Source organism: Coffea arabica, chromosome 4c, assembly GCF_036785885.1.
Source record: "Coffea arabica cultivar ET-39 chromosome 4c, Coffea Arabica ET-39 HiFi, whole genome shotgun sequence".
Taxonomy (NCBI): Eukaryota; Viridiplantae; Streptophyta; class Magnoliopsida; order Gentianales; family Rubiaceae; genus Coffea; species Coffea arabica.
Window position 1 is genome coordinate 9,677,700 of NC_092316.1, and position 20,702 is coordinate 9,698,401.

Consider the following 20,702-nt stretch of genomic DNA (forward strand, 5'->3'; position numbering starts at 1 on the left):
ATCTGAGAAGAAGATGTTTCAGGTTGTTATTGGTTGTCGATTCCACCAATCTGATAATGATTTATCAAAATTAAAGGCAAAAATATTATGTGAGATATAATATGTGAAACATAAGAGAAATTTATTGTACATTACCTGTGAAAGCATGAAATGCGTTTCCCTCCCGAAATCACAGTGGAACCATCTAGTTACTATAAATCTATTACTACCTTATTCTAGATTGTAATTGTTCAACTTGATTTGGAACACAAAAGGTTTTCACGTGATCTTATTTATAATTGATGACATGATTTCATTGCTAAATCCTTCCTGGAAACGAAAAGCATAATAGATTTTTTTGTTAGAATATTCAACGGCTGAGATAAGTGTCGGATTGTCTACTATTATTAAAAATATTTTAAAAAATTAGATATAAGTTTACCTTATTAAATTCTTCAAGAACAAAAGAAGTTTGTGTTCTATTATTCTTTCAGCCTCTTGATCAAATATAACAAACTAAGCACTGTTGGTTACATCACTTGCCAAGACTTTTAACATATACCTGTATAAATACACATATTCTAAAAGTTATGCTTATGTAGATATTGTAGCAATTAAAATGATAAAAAGGTTAACACCTACGACATACCTGGCCTCGTCATTAACGGATACCTGGTTGTGCGCTTTTATTGATTAAATTTAGACTAAATGTCAATGTATACACTATCACGATTAGATAGAGGACAAATGAGTAAAATTTGAATTTCACACGTGTCATATGTCTAACAGTGATAGTATATACACTGACAGTGTATATAAGATTAATCCTTAAGTTTATTGACATAAGGTTTGACTTGGGTCTATTTGCTACTCTTCCTTATGAATATTTCTTGCCTTCTTTTTTTTTTTCAGTTGTATAATTTTCATTTTCGTTTGAGCCGTAGAATAAGGAGGGTGCAAGGGAGTAACTCGATGTTTGTCTCGTGAAAAACTCAACTCAAACTTGATGACTCAGCTCGGTTTCATCTAGTTTGAGTACAAATCGTATCAAGTTTTGACTTTAAGATTAACAATTTTGATCTATCTTTGGATCATATTTTTCCAATTTCAGAATATATGATGAGAAATAAAAAAGCTCTTTAGAAGATTAACCCGGACAATACAAAATTTTAGACTGTTGTCAAATACTTTGCCTTTCTGCAATCAGGAAATTAAACTCCACCAAATTCAGTGTGCCGAATCAATTTGGCTTCATGGACTTAGTTGTCTATAACACAACATAGCCCCATACCCGACTGCTTGAGCACAGAGCCTGGTGTAAAAGATGTTGGATGACATCATTCCTAAAATATAATTTCATGGGTCATTAACTTTTTTTTATCTTGGTTAATTTTTTTATTAAATAAAAGTATCATTAATAAACTTTTCTTTTTGGGTCTGTAATTTTAGGTGGATGGTGATGTTGGTACACTTGGTCCACCAAGTATTGAAGGCCGAGATAATATATTGAAGTATGATGAGAAAGATGAGCTCGTGCAGCTGATAAGAAGCCTGCAGCTTGGCTTGGGAAAACTCAATTCTGTTGAAAAGCCAAATAACGCAATCAATTAGCTATGATAATATTTGTATAATCTACTCTAGTCTAACATAGGGAGAGGAGGAGCCTAACCGACGGAATCCCGTCAGAGGAAGTTACTTGAAAGTGATAGCCACAATTAAGTTGCAAGTATATGGTGGGAGGGAAGAATTGAACCCTTGACTTATGACCAATAACCCAAGAGGCTGTTGGCTTCTGATGCAGATACAAGTTCAATATATCTCTTTTCTAATAAACAACTGCTGCAGATACAAGTTCATCCTACTGATGCTATCTCTCTATTCAATGATTTTCCAGCACCGTTGGAAAGTAGCACTCCTATGAGCTCTTTTCTCTGAATTTCCCTCTTTGATTCACGAATGTCACCTCATAATCAGGATTTCGATTTACATTTCATAAAGATAAAAGGCAAGTAGTCTTTATAAGCAATTTAATTCATTTTGCTTCTTTTCTTTTAAAATGATTCAAAATTTTGAGAGCACAACTAAAATAGGTATAGTGAGTTCATTCAAACTAGGGCTACAAGCCGACTCGCAAGCAATCAATTGAAAGCTGGATTTGAGCTCAAGCTTGATTTGGCAAGCTGTTAAGTCGAACCCAAACATAGACATACTCGACTCATGGGCTCATTGAGTTGGCTCGATTCTACTTGTACTTTTTGGTTAATTCTATTTATGCTTGATAAATCTTTATTAGTAATGAAATTACATTTACGTACGTCTCTCCCGTATTTTTACTACATAGTAAGAGGAAAGATCCAATACAGGGCAACGTCACCATGTTGTAGCTAACCTTGTATGCACGTTCTGGTCAGTGCTAATTTCGAAATTTTCAGTGTTTTGTTGTCTAATGTTGAGACCTTTTTTTTCTAATGATGCTTTTTGCGTTTTTCTTGGGGCTGTAATCAAACTCATTTTGTTGTTTTCTTGTTTCATTTCTTTTGGGTCTTGTTGTTTGATTGGCTGTTAGTTTGGAATATGTATCTTGTGCAAAGGCATTGCTCAAAGGAGAAACTGGTTCGAAGGTGGACGTCAATTGTGGAAAACGGTGGTCTTTGTATGATGCTGCAAGAATATTATCTCCCAAGTTCATTGAGCTGTTTCTTGAATTTGGAGGAAGAATAACCCCCTGATTATAAGTTAGACCTTGCCCTTGATGCACCCAGGTTAAGTTTTATTATGTAATTATTTTCTTCCTCTTTTCTTTCTCTCTTTCCTTTTCCTTATTTTGCTTTTTGAGTCCTTCTTGCTTGACTTTTCTGAGTGATTCTTCTTGCAGAAGGAGGATTTCTTGGAAGAAGGATTTCTTGGCCTGGCTTTCAACAGAAAACTAAGGAAAAGTCACAATTGCTCGTTCAAAATGGTTATCCATTTGGATTGCTATTTTGTGAAGTTCTAAAAAAGGAAAGGGAAAAAAAAATCCTACTGTAACGATTTGATATATATATATATATAAAATAAAATAGTGAATGAAAAACAAGTTCACGGAAAACGGAAAATTTTTTTGAGGAAAAATGGCTTTCCAAACAAGGAGCCATGTTGAATACAAAAGTTATGTACAAGTCGGCAACTTCAGGGTGGGAAAAAGAAGTAGCTACAATTTTCTTTTTTAGACAAGAAGTAGACTACAATTACTACCAGTTAGTTTTCAACTCAAACTTGAGTTTAAGGTTGAATATACTCTACACATGTTGGCTGCTTTGATCATGTTGGACTTTGCAGCATCCAACAAGGGGTCCGTTTGAAAAGCCTTGTTGAAGCAGTATCTGGCTTCCTCCCAACGCCGTTCGGCCACGAACACAAGACCTAGATTGTTGTATGCTGGAGCATAACCTGGTTGCAGTTCAAGTGACTTGGTAAGCATTGCCTTTGCACGTTCATATTGTCGTAGCTGCCGGTAGAGATTGCCGAGGTTGGATAATACAGTGTGTGCCTGTTGAGATGTAGCCAGTGACAAGGCACGTTTATAAGCTTCTTCTGCATGCGGAGAATCGTCAGACAATTGCAATGAGATACCTGACATGCATGCTTAGAATGTAAGAATCGCAATAACAAGCATCCTCAGAACTAAAAGATCAATAAGGTTGGAAAATGCAGAGTGATTAGACACACTGATGCAGAATTATAATTACCAAGATTTGACCAAGCATAACTGCACTCCTTAAGACGCGCAACTGCAGCTTTAAAGTACGTCTGTGATGTTTTGAATTGTTGCGTACAGAGACCATGAAGGCCAACTTGGTGCCACTGGACCGCGTCATCGGGGTCTTGTGCTATTGCCTGACTCACATCACATGTGGAAACAAAGAAAATAAAAATTCTCTCTGACATAACCCTGGAAAGAACAGAGTAGCACAGAAAGCAAAGCTTGAACTTCAAATTTCTAAAAAGCCGTCATTGAGAAGATTTCATGACAATTGAACCATGCACCAACAAAGATAGGGGAGGCTTATACATGATTAAAATTAAAAGTGATAAAGAAATGTGGCACATATACAGATAAAGTAATGTCAGTTCCTTCATTTTTAGTCCTAAAACAGACAAACAGAAGATACCAAATTTGATCGCGAGTGAACCTTCGCCACTTATTGCAATGCTTGTTATGAGACAAAAGAATTCTTATACATGATCATCTGAAAAAAGGAATTCTTGCACATTCCAGAAGAAGAAATTCTTTATTCCAACATTAATACCAGATAGAAGCAAAGATATCCAGAACCCAATGACTCCAAGATCCACAACATTTGAAGGGTGAAACACAACTTGCATCTCATCCCACAGAACTGGAGAATAAAACAAAATAACCCAAAAGCAGCACACACACATACACAAAGAGAGAGAGAGAGAGAAGAGATGGAGGCGGGAAGGAGAGAAAACAGAGAGAATTTAAGAAGGGGAAAAAAAGAGACAAAGATTATGCTGCTTCAACCTGTTTCAGACTGTCTGTAGCACGTTCTTTGATTTCCAACAAGTCGTCATTCTCAATGTCAAAGCCTGCAGCTATCTCATGCTGAGCCTTGTGAACCATAGCAAGGCCTGCCCAAGCTATGGGAGGCTCAATCACCGAGGATTCCCCTTCTCGAAGTATGGAAGCCATTTCATTTCCAGCCCAAGAGAGCTGTTCACTTGGATTTTGAGACCTTTCTGCATCCTTGATTCGGTGAACTCCAACAGCATATCTTGTAGCTAAACAATTGGGCTCTAGTTTCACTGCCTGAACATGTAGAAGAAAACTCTTAAAACGGTCACAACACAAACATCCAAAATGTCGTTTAGCAACCATTACTTTCACCAAAGAAAAGCACCTTGCCATTACTTGAATGTCACAACATAAAGGAAATCTGCAAAACATGAAAAACATCCCAAAATGCAAGCAAAACATTCTTGAAAATCAACAATGTCTTGTTTTACCATTATGACACTGCCGAACTCCAACTAGACAAACACATAATGGTGATTTAACAAAAAGGAAGTTTTAAAAAAACAGTTAATCATGCATATGCACCATCAGCAAGCTGACTTAAGCACAACCAACCAAACAAACAATCAAAGACGATTTGAAACATCTACTCTCTATCCTGCTGGAGGCAGAAACTAAATCAAAATTCACAGGGTTTAAACTGGGAAGAGATGGCTGAAGAAGGCATTGGTGGCATCAGCTGATGGTTTGAGAGATGAAAGGAGTACAAATAGGAAAGAGATTAGGGTGGCTGTAAAGGGGGCCAATGGGCACCATGGGTCACTTTAAAAACTTTTTCTTGGTAAAAGAAAGATGTCCTGGGTATAGACAGGGTACAACAAGAAGGTTTCCATGCAAGAATTATGGGCCCATTGGTAACTGAAGGAGGTTTCTAAATTTTAGCAGCTCTATGAGAAACTGCAGCTGAAGTAAGCGCCATAGCAAAAATTGAAGAGAGGCAAGCTAAGAGGACATCTATGACATTAAAATACAAACACAAGTGTTCTGGTTCAGTTTACAAAAACTTAGTATGATTTTAGTGAAGAATAAAAGAGACAGAAGCACCTTTTCTAAGCATTTACTCGCACTTCTATGATCACCCATCAAGAAATATGCATTAGATAGATTCGACCATAGATGTGCTGCTCTGGGATCTGACTTCACCGCAGCTAACAAACACTCTTTAGCAACGTTAGCTGCTGTAACTTGTTCTTCAGAAGCCCCTCCATCATTGGCACCTGCTCCAGCACCTGAAATTTGGAGTTGACAATTGAAGAGACATAATTTGCAGAGCATGATGAAGCACGTCATGGGCACTTGTCTAAAGTGGAAGCATAACTCTCAACTATATCTGAAGAAAGCACTAGACAGAGATATGCTAGATAGAATATAAACCATGCTTTTCTATGTTGTTTTGAAACTTACCAGAAATTAATGAACCATATCTACACAAAAGAAGGGCTGCATAATTGATAAAAGCAGAAGGATGGTTTTGATCTTTCAAAATCAGATCTTGCAAGCACTTCTCTGAAAGCTCCATATTCCCACTGGAAAATAAATGTAAGTGTGAACAAACTAAAAGGAAGTAACCTACCAGTGGCTCAGGAAATATGTAAAAACCCTGTATGGACTAATAAAAATGCAGAGAAATCAAGGCAGTAGAAAGTATTTGCATGAATACAATTTATTTGTCCTGACAATTAATAGAATAGGTAGTTTTGCTTTACTGTTTGTGTTACTTGAATCTAAAGGTAATTATGCTGTCTCCTACCCTTTCTGAAATTTTTTATCTAAACAAAGTAGGGATGCAAAATTTTTCTAGCAATATGCCCAGGGAAGGAAATGCACAGCCACTAAGTTCGACGACATGTAAGTGCAGATACCAACCCTGTTGGACTTTATATGATTACATACTAACCCAACTGAAAACAGACTTTCATCATTTCTACTTTTAAGCAACTTGACCTGGGTACCCTCAAATAGTTTGCATACTGCTTCTGCCTCTTAAGCCACATTTTTTACACTTTGTGCTTCATGGTGTGACTGTGAGAACAAATATCCAACCAACTAAATGTGTTGGATTATATTCTCTCTATTTTTGGAAAGTGCTCATCAACAGGGTCCATTCACAAATCCTGATCTCTTAGTATGGAACCACATATATATACTCTACAGTTGATTAACAAATGTGTCATTCAGATGGAAAAAGAACAATGAACTCCAAGATATTAGTATATACAATATAGAAGTCCCATTAGAAAGATTTCACGTACTACTCTAGGGAGTATTGCATCCCATAACTTCTTGGTGACGTTTCATAACCACTTCAGGCTTAAGCTTTGAAAGTGCTTTTACACGACGCTGAAATTCAAAGCTTTAAAAATTAAATAAGTATTTTGCCAAAAGCCACAGCATGACCAATCAGGCACCTAGGAAAGAAGCTAATTTACCAAACAATCAACATGCAGAAGCATCTCGTGCATTACAAATCAATAGATATATAAGATAATAATACTAGAACTAGTGCAAAACATTTTGAGTCACAAGAAAGTAGGAAGATACAAAAGGAGTTTTCCGGACAAAAATAGAATACACAATCAAAAGCATCTAGAAAGATATGCATTTTTTTCACCCAAATATTGGAAAAGGACAGAGAAGGGGGGAAAGAATGCAAGAATCTTAAGGATGACACTAATTTCATTACCTCTGAAAATAAGCAATCCCAAGGTTTCCCAGGCAATCCAAGTTGTTGGGTTCAACAGCTAACAAAGTAGAAAAAACTGATATAGCACTCTACAAAAGAAAATAGAAGACATTTAGATTTACAAAGTCAAGGCGCAACACTACACAAGAACAAGATTCAGCTATTGCACCTGAAAACGTCCAGTTTTAAGAAGTACAAGTCCCAGAGTGTTCCAGACAGGTGCCTGTCTTATATCAGAATCCATAGACTCCCTTAGCTTCAGAATAATGTCGTCAAGTTCTTTCGGTTCAAGTTCTTTGTCTGACTTGCACTCTTCTAAGCTTCCCAACAAAATACACTGCATTTGTGATGCAACATGTTATAAATGCATGTATGGCCATTGAACATAATGTCCCCTACTAAGTACTCATCATTAAATGTGGCAAACAACTAGCATACTTTGATGTAAAACAAATTCAACCTGTGCATGGTGAATCCGAACCAATGAAAGCAACTCTGGGCGGTCAATTTCTTCTTCAGAACGAATCAAAATCTCAGCAGCCTTCTCATATGCCACAACTGCCTACAAAAAGATTTATTGGTAAAACTACATCCATACATATTACCCAATCTGAAGACATTAGATTCAAAGATACCTTCTCAGCTTGACCCATCCTTTGGTACATTAGGCCAAGTACAAAATGAGCATGTGCATTCTTTGGCATCTTCCGGGCAACATGGACTAACCCCTGATAGCTCAACGATACAAACAAATCGTCAATTCTTCACACAGAAAATGTTATGATTTTAAAGCAACCTAGACAAGTGTGCCTTTTAAATTTTAATCTGGAACAAAGCCCCTGTTATGCCATTACTCATGTTCAGATACAACTAAACTAGTGGAGCACTAGGAGCAGAAATAAAGCTAGTTCTCGGAGTGAATTTCAGGCGAATCTCTAATTCCAGCGTCATCACATGCATTTCATTACTTTTAAACGCAGTCAAGTTTATTTCCCACTTTGGGTCTCAGTCAACATTTTTTCCTAAAAAATGTGATCAGACCAATCCAATATTCCACCAATTGCGGTCTTTTGTAAAACTAATATTACACGTCACTTTCGAAAGTTAGCTGCTTTTCATGTTTAAGCTTTCTGAAAACTTGCTTTCATTTAGGAAATCAAAGTCAAATGATTTATTTTGGACGCGTTGTTCAAAATTAATAAGACAAAAGTTACTCCAAACTCTTCAACACCTGCAAGTCATAAAACTGATTGTCGCTAAGTTGCAATGCCAACAATCATCTGTCAATGTTGAGTGCTTTACTGTTGCGCATACTTTTATACATAGCTCAAGTACTTTAACCCTATGATTCGGGATTCGAGACTCTTTTTAGTTCAAAATCTGTATCAACTGAATATTACATTTCTTCATTTAAAATTAATATGGCATTTAATTGAATTATTAGCCAGACAAATAACTGAAGATTGTCATCAAAACATCATGATTTTCTCCATAAATGAATAAAACACTACTTTCCTTAGGTACTGACAGGGATTTTACAATATAACAAGGAGTCAAGAACATACTAAAAACAAACTTAGGAAACACAACAACATTGCAACAGCACAAAATTCAACGCAATTGATGAACAATCAAACAGGCAGAGATTGTTCTTTGTATTTCCACCTATAACAGAGAACCATTCCCTGTGGGCCTACGCTTTTATTGTTTTGTCCTTTTCCTTGATAGTAGCCACTGCTCATTAATGTTCCGATATGGAAGGAGACAATATTTGATGCATGATTGCATGAATCCCAACGTGATGAATAAGGTGCTTGATTATGTCTAAAGGTGTAGTCCATGCGCTTATGAGGAAAAAATTTGTAGGCACAAGAAAGGCAAAAGAAACTTGAAAGTAATAAATGACTAGCAAACAAGATAAAAGCAAAATTAGGATGAACAGAGAAAATAACAAATGGAACTTGAAAGGAAGAGTGAATTAGAAAAATAAATCAGGGTCTAATTAGCAGTAATCTTTGGCTTTCCTTAGGATGAAAGGCGGGAAACATGCTAACCAAATAAAAAACCAAAAGAAGGAAAAATGGACTAGACGGTCAATCAAGCACTGCCCTATGAAACTCCAAAATATGATTTTACTTCCAATACAGGTTTTCATTTTTTACTGCAATGCATATAATTCCCATGATTATTCGCTTAATCAAGTGCAACCTCTATCTCTCTATCCTTTTTTTTAGCGTGGGAGAGCTTGATTCCGAGACCTCTCACTTACACTCCCTCCCTCCGAACCACCCAACCCATCCCTCCCCCCACCAATCCCATCCCATGACCTCTCCTTGTTTAACATATCATGATTCATCATTCCTGCCTGTTCTCTTTCTCTATATCAAGAGCTTAATAAAGTCAAGCAAGTACTTTTGTATATCGAAATAGTGATGTTGCTCCACAGGAGTTCAAATACAATCTCTAAGTTATGTAGCATTCCACTAAGTTTAGCTCACCTTACAGACAGAGTCTAAGTATTATGCAAGTTGAAGAAATTAGGAAATGACAAAGATAGATCGGCATAATAGATACCAAATTGTGCAAAAACAAACTTACGGTTCGAAGGCTGCTGACTTTTTCCTCACGCAAGGATGACATCGTTTGACCACTCTGATCCGCATCAGCATCAGCCCCACAATCAAGAGGGTAATCTAGCTTACTTTTTGACCGGCACTTGCCCAACTTTTTAAACTGTTTACCTTCTGCTTCCATGGCCTCTGCATCTTTACTCATCAAGGTACTTTCAAGTATTTGCTCACTACAGAAACTCAACGACAAATGTATCAACTTCCACTTGTTAATATTTAAACCGACTGATACATATTTACATCTTTACAAGCTAGCTGCACAGCAACTGAACTATAAAGGTGCAGCTATATGAACAACAGGTAAAAAATCAAACCAACAGTTCAGTCGGGTCTAGAACTTCCTTTAACAAATTGCTTAAAATTCAACTTCTCGCCTAAATCCTGGATATCACTAACTACAAATTCATTTCAATATAGCATACTTCATTTATATTTGACCAATGCCGCCATACATCTAATACAAGCATACTCAACTGGTAATCCACATTAAAGTTTCAATCTTTCCAATTAAAAACCAAAGTGCAAAAAGGGAAACTAACAGTTAAATATCACGCCAAAAGGGGAAAAAAGCCAAAAAGAGAAAACCGAAAACAGACAGCCGAGTAAAATTCACAACCCAGAGAAAGAATGGTCTAATTCTGTCAGAAGTTTACAACTAAAAAGGAACAAAAAAGATTTGATTTTACCATGAAATTACTGCAACAATACTCACAAACAAATAGAGCCCACAAAACAATTTTCTTCAAAATTTGCATATATCCAGTTATCTATCGACACATACGTGAGATATTTAAGAGAATTATTACCTCAGATATTCCAAGTGCGTCGACTCTCAAGTAGTTGGAGGTTAGAGAAGCTAATGATTGAAACTATGCCTGGGTCTTGCAATTTAAAGCGGTGGATTTTGGAGCTGAGTTGTTGGAGGAAGTCAATAGCTTTTAGTATTATTCTTGTCCGAGGCCGCACAGCCCAAACATGCAGGTGTCAATAATATATGTAGTACTTTCGGCGAAGATGGAAAGGAGTAATACAATTTTTAGTTTTTATTTTACCATCTTTTTTGGGAATGACGGAAAGAAAAAAAGGTAAAGAAAAGAACTTGACATCTTTTGTTTTTCTTATTTTGTCTTAGAGTTTAAGAGAAAAGATGAAATCCTTTTAGGCAGATTAATATTATTACTACTATTATTAATACATTTATGTTATGTTCTAACATTTTTTGTTACAATTTTCATCTCAAAAAAACTTATATTATATGGTATGTATTTGATGTTAGGCTCTCAAGTTATCTTACATTTTTAGTATCTTATTTTTTTCCTCATTTTAAAACTACCAAACAAGAGAAAAATCTTTGTTTCCTACTCTATTTTCTTTGTTATATTCGTATTGTTTAGGCTTTAAGTTGAAAAATTAGAAGTTATTATGTTCATCCTACGTTAAATTTTAATTTACAAGATTCTCACGTTATGAAAGTAGAAACATCTTTTAAAATATGGAGACAAATGAATAAAAAACGACTAAAAACTTTAGTGTCTTAATAGTATTACCTCTTTCTTAATGGATTTTATGAGGTAATTTTGCCTACCAAATCGGTCAAGAATCTTTTTTTCAATTCATTTACTTTCAATATTCTACTCCTTTACTCTCACAACTTTAAGTTCCTTCTTCTTTACTTTTCTTCTTTAGATTTCCATAAAAAGGATTAGAAATTGGGGCTCTTGAGGATGTTTTAGTGACAAATGACCTTAGTTTCATAACGTGCATCATGAAGTTTGCTAGAATAGGCGGAGTGTAGGGGAACAGACACAAAAAAATGATAGGCAATTTCATTAATAAAAGGGAAAGTTAAGCCTGCCAGCGTCTCAGATTTCATGTTCACCCTCGATCAGGAAAAGAGGCTATAATCTTAGGGAAAATCTTCTCGTTCATTGTCTCACATCTGCTAGGAAGACCAATATTCTATTCGACTTCTCCAAGGAAGAAACGGATAAGAAATAATACACATTATTGATTTCTGCGCAGTTAAAGACCAGACAGTCTTAATATCGCTCAAGGGATGATGAGCTCACAACTTCGAAGGCCAAACATGATAAAGAGTGCTGCAACTCTACCACCAGCACGATTCCTCCAACTCTGCTTCAGAAGGGAAACAGCAAAAGCTGGACGGTATTGAATATTGATTCAGCTTAAAAGCTAAAGATAAAATGTCACTAGTTCATCTGAGTTCACTGCCCGCAAGGGGAAGATCCTTCCAAGGTGTCTAAAGAACAAAACAGTAAATGCTAAAATTGTCTTTGACTGGTAGGAATACAGAGCACATTCCCATCTCAGACAATCAGTCTACTGTTGAAAAACAAGAACCTAATTTATACACATCGATAAACTCCATCACATAAGAAGAGGCCGCACGGGAGAGAGAGAGAGAGAGAGACAGAAGGGAAGAAACATCAGATGGGATCTGAAAATTCTAAAATCATCCACTTCTGATGCGCTGAAACAGAAATTACCAAGCAAAAAAGGAGACAATAAGCAACAACATACACGGAGAACAAACTGAAGTTTCTTCTCAAGAAGATGCATCCAGATTTGGTGGTGCTTCTGGGTAAGATAGACTAAAGGATGGAAGGAGCCAGCCTCTTTCTTTAGCATACTCCAGATAGAAACCAAATTTGTCCTTGGCATTTGGAATGTCGAGTGCCAGATCGTCAAGTCCATCCTTGATCCTTCCATACCCTTTGGTCATCTGATTGATAGTAATCAGCCCCTCATTGAAACCCTCTTGGAGCAAATCCAGCATCCTATCATTCTTCTTCTCCATTGCCATTACCAGAGCTTTCTTCACTACCTCATGATTGAAGAAGGGCATAGCAAGATCCCGAATGCATTGACAAGCTTCACTGACAACACCTCCACTTTCATATTCTTCAAGGAGCTTCAGTATCTTATCCTTGGCATCTTCCACAGCCCAGCCAGTCCCGCCACCCCAACACCTCAGAATCCTCTCTCCAGCATGACGTGCAGCTACAAGTGATCGAGCCATACGGACAGTTTCAGTCCCGCTACATTTTGGTGGCAGCCTGCTGGCTATCTCTTCCAAATTCAGTGGAGCAAGGACATCATCAATAACAGCCCTAGCCAGGAAAAGAGCAAGTTCATTTGAAGCATCTAAAATGTCTAGCGCTGTGTCTTCTGCAGATTCCAACAGCAAGACAAAACCATTAACTATGTCTTCAGTTGAAAAAATCTCAATATGCAGAGCAGAGAGTAATATAGAGGCCATCTCCTTTTCTCTGTTCTTCCGATCCATGGCAAGGGTGATGAGCTTCTTCAAAAATATAGGGTTAAACTCAGGTGCCGCAAGATCTTCCAGACTCCGAATTAATTCAGGAATATCATCCGATAGAAAGTACTCATGAATTATGGTAACCACCTCTTTTTTGTATCGTCTCAACTTCTCATCATCTTTGTCCTGCACCTCCCCATCTTTACCTGAGGATTTCAGGAAAGATGCATCAAGCCATCCTTCAGATATTGCCACAGGCACCAAAGACTGGAACAATGTCTTGGCAGAAGGAATATCAAGGGCAAGGTCGTCAAGGCTCTCAGCTAGGCGAACAAAACCCTTAACCATTTGACTGGAACTTATCAAACCTTCCTCAGCAGCCTCTTTTAATAACTTCCTAATGAGTGGTTCTGCTGTACGAATCTCCATGGCTAGAACCAAAGCTCTCTTCACAACTTCATGATGGAAAAATGAAACTGCCAACTGCCTAATGCACCTACAGGCTTCAGAGGTATCTCCACCCTCAACATATTCCCTCAAAAGGTCAGCTATCTTTTTCTTCACTTCCTCCACAGTGAGATGGGTGCTACCACCCCACCGCCTCTCTACAAGTTCAGCATGATGTGGAGCAGAGAGATAGCTTTTCTCAGCAGTTTGCAGGACTTGAAGTCCTTTTGAGGATTCTGGAAGCATTTTCCCTGCCCTTGTGATGAATGCAGGAGGGAGAATGTCATCAACCACAGCTCGAGCTACAAATAAGGCAAGAATGTCTACTGCATCCAGAATGTCAACTTCAAGATCATCAGCAGACTCCAACAGCAAGAAAAAACCCTGACTAATCTGGGCTGAGCTGATAACATCAGCATAAAGAGCTGAAAGCAAAACTGAAGCCATTTCTTTCTCTTTGTCATGCCTGTCCATCGCCATAGAAACAAGTCTTTTGACAAAGTAGGGATGGTATTCACTTGATCGTAGTTCTCTGAGGTCGGAAGCAGCTACATCAACATCACCAGTGGTGAAGTATTCCTCAATAAGGGACACTACAGCTTTCTTATATTCATCCAATGGATCACAGACAGCGGACCCAACAAGCTCATAGGGTTCCTGTCAAAGTTAGCAGGACGAAGTAAAATAAGCCAATAATCTGAGGTACCAAGTAAAGCAATAATAACTCCATTATCATGCAGAACCCAAGCATCATTGAATAGGTAATCAACAGATAGAAAGTCACCATAATCAGACCCCAAAAAAAAGGTACTTAAGAAAGAATCAGATCAGGCAGAGAAGTTACCTCCCCACTATCATAGTTGGGATCATTCCGATCAATACGGAACTCACCATCAGTATCAAGTAACTTTCCCCAGGTTCCCTTACCACCTCCTCCGTCTGATTCACAATTCATCAAAAAAAACTTTCTGAATCAAAGCCTGAAGGTACTAACCAGAATGTGAACTAAAATAAAGCATTTAAACCAGATCCAGAGCATCAGCAATACAATGTACAGCAGGCAAGCTTTGCCATTTTTGTATCCAAAATTGAGAGGAAAAACTGCTAGAAAAATTTTAAGACCAGAGTGCATCAAACTCAGCACTGTTCACAGAATTAACATTAATCATATTAAAAAGAAAAAATAGCACATGCCGATCATAATTTGCTTATGAGGAAATTATTTAGTAAATTTTCAGTATTGAATTGAATCTGTTTACGTTAATGTTCAAGGGTTCACTGGTGCTTGCCAAATTGGCTCATCCTGTTGTTTACCTTCCAGACTTGTGTGTCTAATACGACACAGTACCTCAAGTTAGAAGCAGTCTTATGGCTAATGATATTAAAATGAAGCTCCAGATCTCATATTCTGAAATCTATTGCAAGGGAAAGCAGCAGCGCATGAACAAAGGGAAAATCAGATGGGACAATGTCATTCACGGAGCAAAATCTCATGCAGACAGGAAAAAGGAAAGCTTCATAGTCTGCAAACAGTCCTCATAATAGCAGATACTGTGATCATGTGATGTAGAAGAAAAAGAAAAGGGAAATTAGCTACAAGGAGCTGAAATTTTGTATTTACAAGTCAGACAAAATAGCAGTTGATACCAGTAATGACCTCAAAACTGCAAAAAAAAAAAATAGCGAGAGTAAAAGTCCAAATTTGTCCTCGAAGACTCATTGAAGATGCTCGTACATGAAAAGTTGATCCCTTCCCCCCTCTCCCCACCCCAGCCCAAGTCTAACAAAAAGAAGAGAGAGAGTGTTTCACTGTTAACAAGTGGCACTGCATCTTACCCATGGGTGCAACAAATATGAAAGTGCAGAAAAAAAAATCAATCACTTCATTACACTTGGCAAAAAACGTTAAAGTTACTCATGGTTACAGACGTTTGCATTAAAATGGGAGGGAGCAAAGCAAGTAAATATCAAATCTCCATTGACCCACAAAACAGAAATACACACAGGCTGACTCACAGTTCATGTAAATATCAAATCTCCATGGACCCACAAAACAGAAATACACACAAGCTGACTCACAGTTCATTATTGGTGTCACCGGTTAGAGAAGCTAAAATGGGAGGGAGCAAAGTAAGTACATCTCGATTCTCCATGGACCCACAAAAAAGAAATACATGGAGGCTGACCCAAAGTTCGTTATTGGTTAGCCAATATACATGTAAAGATACTGCAACATGAGCTCATAGACAGTCTAACACAAAAACAATCACATAACATAAATTACGCTCGTAAAGCCCTAAAAGTGCTTAACATGCAGTCGATCCACATAATGGTCCTTCAGATATTTAAATGCACAATGCAATTCCTAACAATGTTCATAGCTCAACATCTAACCCTCTCTCTAATCCTTAACCTGCTAAACAAAATTCATGAATAAAATGGCCACTGAAGATCCTACAACAGATGCTCCTTGCTGTAATGAAAACATTAACACAACTGTAAGCATCATCACCAACCCTATGATCAGAACTTACACTTATAACCTGCTCATATTCACACCAACGGATTTAAATGCACAATGTAAGGATATTTGCACACATATATACCTGCCATTTTCCATCTATAGAGCTTGTATCTTTATGGTATCCAAGCTCAACACAAGATAGATCAGTGCCAATTTAAACCGACACATTCAGTAGTAGCATATGTAGCAGAAACAACTAAAACCAAGCAAATAGTTAACATTCAATTCATCAATCACGGAGAACAAATCCATAACAGAACCTACTTAAGAAACCAGCAAGAATCAAGGCTTACCCTTCTTGACTCGAATGTACTTTCCGGAATGCGATCTCCGCACATGCCTAACCGGAGCCCCACCAGCCGCAGAAGCCCTGCCACCACCCAGAGCCTTTACATAATGCTCTTTCGGGGATGGAGACTTGGGAGTCGGAGAATTCAGAGATGAAGACAATATCTCCGCATTCTGAGTCGCTATTTTCAGCATCTCCCTTTGCTCCTCCGTCAAAAATCCCTCACCAGATGCCATTTCTTACCTATCAAACAAACCCTACACCACAAAAATATCAAATCAAAATAAACAAAAACTTCAATAGGACAAAATCCTACAAAGAATCCAGTAATAAAAATCCAACCCACTCAAACGAAAAGCAAAAATAAAACATAAATCAGAAAATCTTCGAAAACCAAAAAAATTATTCAAAACAAAAAAAAATCCATCCACACTCAAACATGCATTTCCCAGAAAACTCTAATCAATCAATTCAAAGGAAAAAACTTACTAAATAATCCAAATCACTCAAAGCAAAATGCAAAACAAAACATAATCAGAAAATCTTCAAACCCAGAAACACACACACACACACAAAAGAAAACAGCTACGGATACTCGAGACACATTTTCCACAAAATTCCAATAATCTTATATAAATTGAGAAGAAAAAAATTACTAAAAAATCACCTCAGAGCGAACTCAGGAAAAAGAGAGAGCCGGAGTTTCCAGCGTTATCTTGGCTCGGATCTCGAGCCAAGACAGCAGAAAACCGCAGAAGAAATCCAGAACCAAATCCCAATCGATCCTCCTTATCGCCGTCTTTTCCAGTTTTCCCCACACACACACACACACAGCAACACACTCTACTGTGTGTTCCTGTTTCTCCCCATATATATAAACCCTAGAGAAATGATACCATATCCAATCCCCCCTCTGTCTGTATATATCTATATCTATATATGTATTTTTTATATTGACAACGAGAGCTGAAAGGGAGGAGAGAGAAAATCTGAAGAGAGAGAAAGTAAAGGACAGAAAAAAAAAAGGGGAAAGGAAAAAGAAATGGATGAATTTTCTGGAGTTATATATATATTATGAACTGCTCCTACTGCTGTGAGAGAGAGAGAGAGAGGAGAGGAGACCGCTATTCTGCTAAATGCTAATGCCAATGTAACGGAGGTTGCTGCTGATGGTATTATATAGAATAGAACTGGAACCGGATGGGCTCTCTTTGACACGTCAGCTTCTGGGTCGAGCTTTGTACACGTGGTTTTGGATTTCTTTCTTCGGTCGTGGTGCGGGCCCGGGTTTTTTTGGGTTTTTCGATTTCTCGTGCGGCTTCGGCCTTTAGGGTTTTCTTTCTTTTTTTTGGCCTTTGGTTTTGGGTGTGAAGTTACGGAAGGGCCCCTGGGTTTGGTGGGGTAGTGGGCTTGGATTTGCTTAACTGTACACGAGTGGATGAGTTTGGGGAACTGCATGGCTGGTTTAATCAATTGTACCGTGTGCATTAATGGTTGTACCTTTTAGTGGTGATGTGACTGATGTCTATTTAACGGTGATAATGAAAGGTCATCTCCCCCGTTTTGGACGGAGATTAGAAAGGTTTCATGGAGAATTTCTTGAGTGGATCCGGTCTATGGCTTCACTCGTGAACCTTGTGATTATTAATGTGTGTCGAGAAAAATTAATACGACACCGTGTGATAACAACATAATCACATCGAGGACTTGAATGATCCTCCTCCGTTTCACTTTGATAGTTCTGTATTTCTTTTTTATCTGTCCCAAATTGTAGTTTACTTTCCAATTGAAGAATGTAGTTGTATTTTAATTTTTCTAAAATACCCTTATTCAATGTAAGTAATTGTTACTATAAACCTATCCCATTTAATGAGAGTTGATTCTTTTTTTACCATCAATTCAAGTTCCCATAAAGTTGTACCATATTTAATGTGAGGGTATTTTAGGAAAATAGCAATCTAAATTTACTTTTCCAACAAAGTTAACTACTTTTTCTTAAACTGTGTGAAAAAAGAACCAGAACTATCAAAGTGGGACGGAGGGAGTATATGTTTTTATTACGATGACATGGTACCTTATTTAGCCCCTTTCCTTTCCTGTTGTAATTTTAAATGTACCGTCTTATCTTTAGTTGCATTGCAACAACCTCCCTTAAGATTATCATAATTATGAGCTTTCCTACAAACTAGTTGTAATAACTGACAGGATAGTGGTTCTGATTTCATACAAAAGTTACAGAGGAGGTCTATGTAATTATATCAAACCTCATGCATGGGAAGGTTCATCTCATAGTATGAGATTACGTGCAAAAAGTTATTGCATGGGAAGCACAGCCACTATAAAATCATAATCGAAGTACGTTATTCAAAGGACAGGAGGAACAGATTCTGATGGAGGATTCATAGACAGGTGGGTGGTTAGTGGGTATTGGACTTTGATGCTAGGTCAGTTGAGTGATAGACGGACGTTTTTGTCCCGACCTTGACTTCCATGGCAGTTTTTCTTTCTGTTCTTGGTCAATTTTCTTGCAATTCTATCACTAGAAAGCCTGCCCGGACTGAATTGCAGTCAGAAAACATCAAAATTTTGAATTCGAAAATGTGTATAGGACTATAACAGAAGGGTGTGTTTTAAGGTCATTAAATTTCCTATAGTGATGGAACTACTGATGCGTTGTTGCGCTGTTTTGCCATTTGATATATTATATCTTTCCAAATGTAATTAATGAGCATCATTACTGTGGAGAAAAGAAAGTTGCTCTCTTTCTTTTAAGTACAAGTGAAATAGGCACACCTTATGTGTGTAAATTAAAACAAAATACTCTTAAGGAGAAAAGTTGAAAGTTGTTCGTGTGAGATGATTATTGAAGGTTTTATTGGGCTTGTATTTTTTTTCGCAGATAATGTGGTAGTTACTAGTTTGTCATTTATTGTAAATCAGGTGAAGAAGAAGAAGATAATTCAAAAAGTGACCCAAAAAAACGAAAAACTTAAAACCACTAGAGATAGAAGCCTTCTCCCATTTCTTTTTAAATCCTATATATATATATATATATATATATATATATATATATATATAAAGGAGTTTGTAAGTGACTGTTGAAAAATTTTTCATTTGCCATCTTTGGGAATAATTTAGGTGGGGAAAAAATCAAATGCAAGTGATTAAGCCAAATGTGCAACGTTATAATGTATAGTTGAGTTGGGTTTGACTATGGTGTCCTCTCATTTTCAATTGGTTTATATTCCACGTGATTATCAAGCTTTTAAGTGGTGTTTAAACCACTTACAAATGTAATTGCAATACTCTTCATTTTCCTTTATAATTGTTGGGTAGCTTTTATAGTTACAATAATAGAGGGTCTTAATGCTAAAAATGATTGATTGAGGAAATACTTAATAATGAGCATGATTGGTTTTGGTTCATATTTCTAATCTGTTACAAATAAAATTGCAGTGCTCTTCAACTTGACAATAATGGAGGCTTTTAATACTGAAGAATGTTATTTCAAGTGCTTGCGCTCAATCTTTTGTTGTGGGTATTTGGACATGTATGCTCATTTACATTCTCTCTTTCTGGAGTTTTGGATGTTTAGAACGGTGAGTTTTCTACTGCAATATTTTCTCAATAGCTATTGTATGAATATGGAAATTTCGTTATGAAATACATGATATATACGTATGAATATCCATAGGAATCTTTATACATTTTCTAGCTATATTTCCAAAATCTGATGTTTGTGACTGGAGGAGGTTAAACTACGACTAAAGATTATCTATTGACTGCAATTTCATGATCAAGGTAGGATCTAATTTTGACCTTATAGTTGATACATGTTAATTGTTGATTGGATATGGCTATGATTGTGTTATAATGGTATAGTAACAAAGGTAATGATGTATTTGCTATTATTGTTGTGGTATGATGTTAATATTTACTACAATCCTATTTCTTTTACTTATAAATATGTTTTCCTTTATAAGTTTGTTAATTTGGCCAATTTACTTATAATTTCATGCATTTCAACTGATGCAATTAAACCAATTACCATGCAGTTCTAATTCTACTATCTTTTTTATAAATTTATTTGAATAAATATTTTATCACATAAGTTAAAACTCCCGTGCTTAGTGCCTGCTTCCCCTTTAATTATTATTTTATATTATTATATTTTTTATATTATATAAGGATGAGTTATGGTCAAAGAGTTATATTTGAATTTCAACCGCAAGGATAAGGATAGGTTGGGAATGTGAAAATATTTGAAGTGTAATTATAGTACTGAGTACAA

General features: G+C 36.9%; 2 protein-coding genes across 2 annotated transcripts; both read right to left on the reverse strand.

The window, feature by feature from the left end:
• Positions 1-3,056: 3,056 nt before the first annotated feature.
• On the reverse strand, positions 3,057-10,662 carry LOC113740463 (uncharacterized). The gene is made up of 11 exons (XM_072045964.1): positions 10,581-10,662; positions 9,837-10,038; positions 7,874-7,966; positions 7,699-7,800; positions 7,408-7,575; positions 7,239-7,327; positions 5,960-6,081; positions 5,600-5,784; positions 4,505-4,789; positions 3,708-3,855; positions 3,057-3,591 (listed from the first exon to the last, which is right to left on the reverse strand). The coding sequence occupies exons 2-11, from the start codon at positions 10,011-10,013 to the stop codon at positions 3,224-3,226; spliced, it is 1,737 nt and encodes a 578-aa protein (XP_071902065.1). The 5' UTR covers positions 10,014-10,038; positions 10,581-10,662; the 3' UTR covers positions 3,057-3,223.
• A 1,347-nt stretch (positions 10,663-12,009) lies between these two features.
• LOC113739849 (MA3 DOMAIN-CONTAINING TRANSLATION REGULATORY FACTOR 1) lies at positions 12,010-17,561 on the reverse strand. Its single transcript, XM_027267215.2, has 4 exons — positions 17,079-17,561; positions 16,416-16,668; positions 14,443-14,537; positions 12,010-14,255 (listed from the first exon to the last, which is right to left on the reverse strand). The coding sequence occupies exons 2-4, from the start codon at positions 16,645-16,647 to the stop codon at positions 12,435-12,437; spliced, it is 2,148 nt and encodes a 715-aa protein (XP_027123016.2). The 5' UTR covers positions 16,648-16,668; positions 17,079-17,561; the 3' UTR covers positions 12,010-12,434.
• Positions 17,562-20,702: the final 3,141 nt, after the last annotated feature.

What these genes read in the sequence shown, in the direction of transcription:
- LOC113740463 (XM_072045964.1), bottom strand. Translation starts at nt 10,013, where the DNA reads ATGAGTAAAGATGCAGAGGCCATGGAAGCAGAAGGTAAACAGTTTAAA. An exon ending in TTCGGATTCACCATGCACAG is followed by an intron (nt 7,576 to 7,698) that starts GTTGAATTTGTT and finishes TCACAAATGCAG; the next exon opens with TGTATTTTGTTGGGAAGCTT. An exon ending in ATATGGTTCATTAATTTCTG is followed by an intron (nt 5,785 to 5,959) that starts GTAAGTTTCAAA and finishes TCCAAATTTCAG; the next exon opens with GTGCTGGAGCAGGTGCCAAT.
- LOC113739849 (XM_027267215.2), bottom strand. Translation starts at nt 16,647, where the DNA reads ATGGCATCTGGTGAGGGATTTTTGACGGAGGAGCAAAGGGAGATGCTG. An exon ending in GTACATTCGAGTCAAGAAGG is followed by an intron (nt 14,538 to 16,415) that starts GTAAGCCTTGAT and finishes ATTGTGAATCAG; the next exon opens with ACGGAGGAGGTGGTAAGGGA. An exon ending in CCAACTATGATAGTGGGGAG is followed by an intron (nt 14,256 to 14,442) that starts GTAACTTCTCTG and finishes TAACTTTGACAG; the next exon opens with GAACCCTATGAGCTTGTTGG.